General features: G+C 34.6%; 2 protein-coding genes across 3 annotated transcripts; one reads left to right on the forward strand and one right to left on the reverse strand.

Moving 5' to 3' along the window:
* Positions 1–863: 863 nt before the first annotated feature.
* On the forward strand, positions 864–2,959 carry LOC130941864 (protein SPEAR2-like). The gene is made up of 5 exons (XM_057870491.1): positions 864–1,403; positions 1,481–1,579; positions 1,722–1,837; positions 1,934–2,135; positions 2,499–2,959. Exons 1-5 carry the CDS (start codon positions 930–932, stop codon positions 2,682–2,684), a joined length of 1,077 nt encoding a protein of 358 aa, XP_057726474.1. The 5' UTR covers positions 864–929; the 3' UTR covers positions 2,685–2,959.
* A 780-nt stretch (positions 2,960–3,739) lies between these two features.
* Positions 3,740–9,048, reverse strand: LOC130941415 (sodium/calcium exchanger NCL-like). 2 transcript variants are annotated; one of them, XM_057869908.1, is made up of 8 exons: positions 8,849–9,044; positions 8,316–8,751; positions 6,339–6,524; positions 5,740–5,921; positions 5,384–5,529; positions 4,998–5,274; positions 4,611–4,919; positions 3,740–4,178 (listed from the first exon to the last, which is right to left on the reverse strand). In XM_057869908.1, exons 2-8 carry the CDS (start codon positions 8,740–8,742, stop codon positions 3,930–3,932), a joined length of 1,776 nt encoding a protein of 591 aa, XP_057725891.1. In that variant the 5' UTR covers positions 8,743–8,751; positions 8,849–9,044; the 3' UTR covers positions 3,740–3,929. The 2 variants fall into 2 exon arrangements, with proteins under 2 accessions (XP_057725891.1, XP_057725890.1); XM_057869907.1 differs by having other exon boundaries at positions 8,316–9,048.
* Between the last annotated feature and the right edge of the window lie 222 nt (positions 9,049–9,270).

Consider the following 9,270-nt stretch of genomic DNA (forward strand, 5'->3'; position numbering starts at 1 on the left):
TAAAATATAAATCCTAACAAATACAAAAAGTACAAAATTTTAAACGTAGCATCCAAATAAAAAAAATAAACAAATATTTTAAAAAGATGCCATAATCAAACGAATTTGTTTTATTCATTATCTTATCACAATTTATAATTGACAAAGAGCAATGTTAGGGTCAATAATTTTTGTGATTATTAGCCATCAATTAGCTATCAATGATGATTTAATGGTGTGAGATTGGTGTGAGATTTCATCTAATGACTCACTTTTTTTTGCTAATTACATGTTGGTCAAAATTCAATAAAACTGCTAGTTCTCTAAATTTTTCCATTAACAAATATAAAATCAAGACAAGAAATTTGTTAGATTAAAAATGATTTATTTGTTAAACTAACGCAAGATATCAATAACAAATTAACGAAAGAAAATTGTTAGATTAGGAATAATTTTATTTAAAAAGTATAAACAAATTTATACAAGATATTAGCAGTAAATTAATGCAAGAATACTAGTAGATTAAGAATGATTTTATTTAATATTGTTAGATTAACAAAGATTTTATTTTTTTAAGTAGTTAAAAATTTTAAATATATAAAATAATTTATAATTTAATGTAATTGTTTCTTAAAAAAGTGTATTTAAAATTTAAAAATTTAGAGAATAACCATTCAAATAAATAATAAATTATAATTTATAAATAAAATAAAATTTTAAATTTTCTAATAATGACACATAAATAAATAAACTCATAAACTCAATGTAACAGCCACGTCAACATAAGAGCTCCACATAAAAATTACAGATAGAGATAAAGATAAAGTTTTTGCATTTATATTTAAAAGATTCTGTTTTAGATTTTCCGGAAAACACAGACGCATTATTAGAGAGAGAGAAAGAGAGTGAGAGTAGCTAGCAAGCTTTTCTTTATTTTTGTTTTCAATTAAATGGAAGATGATCATAATACAAAAGTAGCTCAAGAGCTTCAAATACAAACCTATAGTAGCGATGGTAATGGGAATGGTAGCGGCGGTGGAGGAGGCGGCGGTGGTGGTAGACCTTCGAAGAAGGCAAAGCAGAAAAAGGTTCCACAGAGAGGACTTGGTGTGGCACAGCTTGAGAAGATAAGAATGGAAGAACTGCAGAAGAAGAATGCTGTTCCCATTCTATCACCACAACAAGATTCAGTTGCATCAACACCGATCCAAAACTTTCATCACTCCAATCAACCTCCTCCTAGATCACAAGCTGAATTTAGGACTATGTCACTCAAACAGATGTTGACACACAATTCAGGATTTGAGGTTGATCCTGCAGCTATGCAGTTTCTACCAAGCTTTCCTTTTGAATCCAATCCTGTTTGGTCTTTGCCTTATTTGGGACAGAAAGCACCACAATTTCATCATCAATTGACTTCCATGGTAAGATCGAGATAATTTATTGTATCAAGTGTTTTCACTTGTGATCTTTGTTAAGATTTGTTTTGTTTAATATGCAGGTTAATGTGTCGACACCACCAATGCCTCATTACTCAAGAGAGCCCCCTTCAAACCAAAATTGTAATGATAACGGCCTGTTCTCAAGGCAGGCCGAGAAGGTAAGTGCAATTTGCCTAGTAATTCCAAATTCCTTGGTTATGTAATTGAACTCTCTGCTTGATTTGGATCATGTTTTTTTAGTGAATTCATTACCCTCCGAATTTGTTTGTCTGTAATGTAGAGGTTTGAAACTTGATACAGATTATTGGCGTGAAGAGGCCTTACCCCTTCTGCCTGGATGCTCCTCCTGTGCCTGCTAACAATTATACTTTGTGTAATAGTGGATTCAACAATGATGCTGGCAATTCAACTCTCAGGTTGTTGATTTTTTATTGTTTCTTCTGTCACATTATTGTAATTGCAACTTGCAAATGTTGTTTTGTCTCACCATGCACTATATTAATCATCTGCAGGGAACTGCCATCATGTTCTGCTTCCAACTCAGAGCTAAACTCAAGGAAAAGAAACAAAGAAAATGAGAATTTCATTGGACATTTTCTAACATTGGCTCCTCCTACTTCTACTTCGTCCCCGCCTTCAAAGACGAAGCCTTTTTCGGCTTTCCTAGCGATTCCCAATAAGGACAATCCTGAATCTGAATCAACATCTTTTCAGGTAGGAAAAATTATATGTTTGTCTGGTTCCTAACCATTTGTCCAAAGGACAAATCAGCTGTTTACAATTCGAAAATCCCTAATTAGTTCTTAACTATTCAAGTAATTGATTTAAATAGCTCTTATAAATGGTGACATGCTGATATGTTAAGGGCTGCTTAGACCAGTAATAGAGACTGCTTAGACCATTTAGTTGAATGGTTGACCGTTTCGGACAAATGATCTGGGACCGAATATGGCATTTACTCAAATGTTTTTAGTTCAATCTTTGCCTTTGTTTTCTATTTTGTTAATTTCATTATTCCATCTAATGTGACAAGATATACTAATTTCATTCTTAATTTCAATTTTGCATTCGCTAAAGGATACTATAGAAGATCAAGTTCCTCAACTGCAAGCATTCAACCGTTTCAATCAACAGAAGCAACCTTTTTATTATTTCTTCCCTCCGGCGGCCGATGAGCTGCAAATCGGAGTTTCAACGGCCAGAACTCAGAATGTTAATGGAGCTAAAGAAAACGTTGATCTTAATTTGAAACTTGGAAAATAGAAGATCAAGTTCCATCCCCCTAATTCATATGTATTATCATCAAACTTTTAGGCCAGTTGACAGTTGTTCCTCACTATGAAACTTTTCATAGTCATATCTTAGGTTAAATTTTTTGCAGAGTGGGTAGATGTTTCTATGTTTGCACATGTAAAAGTTTGAGACTGAAAAGGACTTGAAATCTTGGCCATGTGTAGATAGAGATGTTGCATTACTTTGTTTCTTTAGAGACTTGATTTGATCTGGCCAAATTTTCTGTTTTTCCATTGTTGGATTGTTCATGCTTTAACAATATGGACATCCACTTATTTTTATTGATAATATTTAAAAGTATAAAACATAAAAAATTCTATATTCGATAAATTCATATTAAATGCATTTGAAGAATATGCATATCAATAAAAAATGATTATTCTATCACAATAAGATTACATTTGTTTATAAATATATGTATTGTTTAATTTATTTTTAATATAAATAATTGATTTGGTAATTAATTTTTTGTACTTAATATTTATAACCTATTAGAATTCTGTATGTGTCCAAACTCCCAAGAAACACATAAACCAGTGGCATGGTAGGAATTAGTCAGGAACTGGAGTGGTAACAAACTCTTGTATGTGGGTTGTGGAGGGCAACTGATTGTGCTTTGTCTTTTTCTTATTTTAGCTGGGTCCAGTTGTGCTTCTATTGTACCTGTACAATTTACTTTGGAAATTAGGCATCTACAATACAAAGGACTAGTTGAGCTCAGCTGGATTTGGATACAAATCCAACCTAATTTAACAACAAAAATGTTATGTTTACGTCAAAACTAAATAAATTAAGTATATATATTTATATGATAGATTTTAATATGTTTATATTTATAGTGACTACGGCAGTTATGTAAGTGTTAATAAAATTAAAATCATATTTTTTTTATATTCTAGTAATATTTTATTAATAATACTTTTTGAAACACTATAATCAATTAGAGTTGGCAAAACGAACTACATCTTGCAATAATAATAATAATAATAATAATAATAATAATAATAATAATAATAATAGAGTAATTTCAATCAAGTCTAATAATTATTTATTATATAGATGGGCCAAAAACTTCACCCTCAGCCATTCACAATGGAAGTCAATCCCATAATAGTATCCCTCAGAACTATAATATCCACACAACCCAAAAAGGGTTAAGAGCCATAACAGCATTATCATTAACAAAGAAAAACAACAATTTTGGTGTCTATGGGACTATGACCAACCAAAGACATAATCAAGAACATAGACTAATGCCAGGGTGAAAGGGTAAAGGAGGATAGCTATTATGGCTGTCCATAGAGGGAAGCATGTACGGAAGCTGCCAAGTACACCCATCACAATGCAAACAACAAGAATCACCAAAACTTCTGAAGAGAAATCCCATGTCAATCCTCTTACATAGACCAATGCTAAGAACACTGATAGGCATAGCACATTGTTCATTGTCACTGCACCATATATCTGCGCAAGTCACAATTGAAATAAATAAGCATAAGTTGTAAGTTCAAAGTAGAAGAAAAGCTTTGCAACGTTTATATAATGCAAGTAAAATCAAAGAAATGCACGTTGGATGAATATAAAATCAGCATCAAGATTATGGAAATAGCCAAATTGAAGTGATTATGATCTTTCCGAATATATTCCAAAATAGCAAGGTAATTCTCTCATGTTGTTTAGCAAGGTTAACAAACTTTCATGTTGACTATTAAACTCGTACAAGTACCCAATGGATTTTACAATTTTACAGGTAAAATTGAACTGAGCTAAGTATTTAGGTGGACTTCTAAGTTTGATTACGTTGCGGCAAATTAGTCATTTGAGCCAAAGAACAAATCCAAACATACTAGAATAGTGATCTAAAACAGATGATGAGTTTGAAAGAAGAAAACAAACCTCTGAAAATGTTAATGAGGCAGTTTGTCTCTTATCACGACTAGCGAAAATAATTGCCGAAACTGCTTCACTTGAATTGGTTGCCAAAGGCAGAGCAATAAAAGAAATAAAGAAAGCAGGAATACTTGAAGCATCGGAAAAGTTGTCGACTGCATCAACCAGAGGATCAGCGAATGCAGCAGCGATAACAGTTCCCAGTAGTAAAAACAGCAATGCCTTGACTGTAGTCCATTTTGATTTCTCAACACCTTCAGAAACTTCTTCATTTTGACCACTCACATCCAGGAGATCATGTTCCCTTTTTGTTTCCTGTAAAGAAAATCGCAGTCAGATAATCATAAACCCAGGAAGTGATAACATCATGAACTCGAGCATTGCAAAACTAACATTGTGAAAATTGCTTAAAAATTTCACTGTGTGGGGGCCAGCATCACCAGACGCAGGTCGAGAACCCCTGGCTCTGTCAAGCCATCTACAGACGCCATTAACAAATTCTTCTTCATCTACAAGTTCATTGCGTGAAGTATCAAAGTCATTCATTATTCTTTTTACGGCATCATCATGATCCAGGTCAACTTCCTCAAATTGAATTCCAACAACTAGAGCCCTCAATTCACCATGAGTAAGATTCCCATCACTGTTTTCATCGATTGTTGTAAACAACCTGCATATATCATTGAGAAGTCAGTGAAACCACAATTGGGAAAGAATTTCAACAAGCTCCTTTAAAACTAACATGCTTAAGTCAATGCACAAAGGGTAAAGAGCCTTACTTTCTAATAATTTCTCTGTCAGGTTCACCGTTTTCTTTGAGCAGCCTTCCCAATGCACGCTGCTTCAAATGTCTCAAAAGTCCTAGAATAACATGCTTGTGCCTAACATATTCAAGTTTCCTCCTCTGTATCCAGGGTTGGAAAACCTGCAAAAAAGATTCTATTTCTTAATTCCTATAAATGAAGCGGGAAAAAAGGAAAAGAATCTTATAACGACAAGGATCAAATATTCATCCAACATACAGTTTAATGAAAATGCTAAAATATGTATTACCAGAATCAAACTGCTATCATATCAATCACAAGACACGTATTTAAGCAAGCAAGCACAAGTACAACATAAAAGGAAAAATTACCTGATAAAAGCAATAAGAAGCTAGTAACAACAAAGAGACAATAAGAGCAATCAAAACAGCCAAGTGCCTTCCTGATGATGAATGGAGAAGTTGTGGTAATTGAACAATCAAAAACGGAAGTACAGATATAATCATAATCCTTGCTGCGTAACTGGTCCAAATGTCGGTACTAACACCAGAACCTGCACATCAAGATCTTATTAGACCAAGGATCCAAAAGACTTATATCTTCAGGACTGGAAACAAAACAGCATTATTTCACATGCACAGACATCATGGTTTTGAAGAAATAATAAATAAATAAGAAAACCATGAACCGCATTTTATATTTATAGTTTCAACCAGCATCCTTCACAAAGTTCAAAAGTACTCTAGCCTATAATGTCAATAACAACAACTGCCAGTGCACAAATCCAGTTCTTCGAAACTTGAAAGCATTATGAATCCTTGATCCAAAATGATGGAAGAACGGTACTTGCTTTCATTACTAAGTTAGTCATTTCAAAGATATACTGGAATATTCTGAGCAAAGAGAAGTTTACTCCAGTAACTCTCAATACTACAAAAAATTAAATATCGAACAATATCAATAGATATACCAGTTAAACTGTATCCCCGTGTGTCTACTGAATCCAATGCAACTGAATTCACCAGATCACACTTGCCGACAATTACGCAGGTACCCCATATTATAGTCAGAAGCAGCACAGTTGACCCAGCTAGCAGGCCCATTCCAACAGAGACCTGGTCTTGAGCAGTTTCTTTACTACCTGAAAGCCCAGACACTGTAGAAAACAACAGTAGTCAGAGTAGAAGTCAAAACAGAGAAGGGCGGGGAGGAGAGGGGGATGCAAATTAATACACGTTACACAAATTGGAATTTCAATAGATTGGTAAATCCAAAGCAACTATAATGTTACAAGATAAGAGAGATCATATAACTAACTATTTCTTCCAACACAAACAAAATACAAAAAGAGATATCTCAATGTAACAGCCGTTAGCTAAACCATGAATGTCTTAAACTAGACTTTTTCTGCCTCTGACAGCCAATGCTGAACTGCACTTAATTTAATAACTCAGGAGTCTGAATTTAAAATAAATTCCCGCACTGTTAACTGGTAAATAAACATGATGAAGTTAAAGTAACTGCCAAAGCATCATTCAAAACTCAAATGTGTTTAGCCCTTCAAACTTTCTCAAACAAAACTTGATATACTCCTTAAGAGATGCATCTCATGCATCAAATGTTATTTTTGAATATCCCTTATCAGGTGTATAAGAAAACAAAGACAAGTGGAAAGCTAATGCATTTAAGCATAATACAATGTCAAAATAGGGCATCAAGATCCATATAATTTGGTCATAAAGCAACTAAAAAGAGTCAATGTAAAGTAACATTCATTAATGTAAAGCTATTCAAAGTCATCATCACATTTACTCATTCTCCCTCTCAATTTAAATTTTTAAGATAAATATTAGATATAAATTTTCCAGAATAACCTGCTCCTAATCAGCTTCAACCGGCAGCTGCTATCAATTGGACATCATGAACATGGCAAAAGTAATTATTGACTCGGCTATAGAAGCACCAGCCAACAAGTATAGAGGTTTAAAAAGAAAAGCATACTATAGGAACGAGAAAATATGCATCCAAAACTAGTGGTTTAAAAAAAGGACAAGTCATAACACATGAAGACAAAGGTGTGGGGTTCACAGTGAAACACGAAAGAGCGTATGAAAAAGAAAGCGCCCCTCACAAAAAAAAAAAAGGGTATGGAGACACAAAATTCAGATAAATAATATAGAGTGAAATATCATAAACAAAATGCTAAAGAATCCTAGGAAGGCCGAAAGAGGGGTGGCACCACCGCAGAATCCATCCTAATTCGTGACTAAAAATCAAGAAAAGAGATATCCACTGGATTTGGATAATGAGATGTGATTTTACAAGTGCCTCAAAAGATACCAAACAGCCAAAAAGTAAAGACACTTATCATTTACGGCGAACAATGAGGTTCATATTCTTCTCACACAGGTAGGGATCAAAAGGAAACATTCGAAAAGGAACAACTCACCTTAACAATTCGGAGGGGTCAGAAAAAAAAAAAGAACCACCAAAAACAGTGTTCAAACCAATATCAAAACTTCTTAATGCTAAAGTAATCAAGCTCCACATCAATGACTTTACCCGTAAAGCCTAAGAGAAATACAAAATTTTAAACCGCTGCATCTTAAATCTCAAAAACTTGACCAGAAATTCTTTTTCCAAAACCCCACAATATCAAAGAAAATTGCAAGGTACCCATCAGTTCTAGTGTGAATTGTCCGTCACATATATATGCTTACGTGGCAATCAGAATATATGCAGAAAAATCTATATGAATCGAAACATACTCAAATCAGCAACAAGTTGAAAAAGGAACAAAACTTACACAAAATTCAATATTAAAAAAATGAAAAATTAAAGCTTCACGAAATTCGCGCATTTGTAGTCAGATCAAGTCAAAACATCGAATCAAAGTACAGTGACATTTTCATTTCATTTCCCAATTAACGAAAGAAAAGTATCTTACCGAGAATGAGCATGGCATCAGGTAAAGCACCAAGAATTGGAAGGAACAAGCCACCAACGATTCCAGGGCCCAAGATCTCAAGCAAGAGCTCACTCCCAGAGGACAAGTAGGTAGCAGCGGTGTACATAAGGAAGCCATAAACTATGATCAAGAACAAGTTCCCAAGCACCGTGGTGGTGCACGGTAAGAACCCGTACGTCTGCTCGCACTTGGACTCAGCAGCACGCAGGAACCTGAATGATGACGCTGTCGGAAGCCGAATGAGGCTCCCCTTCTCATCAGAAGAAGGTTCTGGAAGACCATCAGAAAGCAGATCGGAAGAAGGTAAAGAGTGCGAGAAGAAGCGAACAGCGTGGGCGTGAGCGCAGAGGATGACGAGGACGGTGAGGGGGAGCAAGACGCGGCGGGAAGTGAGAGATGGAGCCATTTTAGGTTTCTGAAAACAAAAATCAGAAAATTGGAGTGAAATTATAAGGGTTTGAAGCTTGTAATAGTGAGAGTGATGAACATGGGAAACGGTGTAAGTGAATTACGTGTGTTATTTTGCGGTTGGAGGGGTGTTAAGAAGAGAGTGTGATTGGATGTTTGGAAATGATGAAGTTAAGGAAGGTTATTGGGGGCACGCGGTGAAGTGTGAGAGAGCGTCTGAAGCGTGTTGTAAGATCAGAGTGAGAAGTAAAGAATTGAGTAGTGAGAAGAAGGAACCAGTGGGGAGGGGTAGATCAGTAGATGGATGAGAATTGAGAAGCCGAAGATGGAAATGTGAAGCTAAGCTGGTGGGACAGATGTCAGTTGAGGTCTCAATCAAACCTATGGATATTTTTAACGACACTATTTCAGTTATTTTTAACTTTTAAATTAGTAAAAATCTATATGTATGTGTTATGAAGCATGTATGCTTAATGTGTTCGCGTATTGGATATATTTTGAACATAATATTTACTAATATTCGTTT

The sequence above is a fragment of the Arachis stenosperma genome, chromosome 7, assembly GCF_014773155.1.
Source record: "Arachis stenosperma cultivar V10309 chromosome 7, arast.V10309.gnm1.PFL2, whole genome shotgun sequence".
NCBI classification, from domain to species: Eukaryota; Viridiplantae; Streptophyta; class Magnoliopsida; order Fabales; family Fabaceae; genus Arachis; species Arachis stenosperma.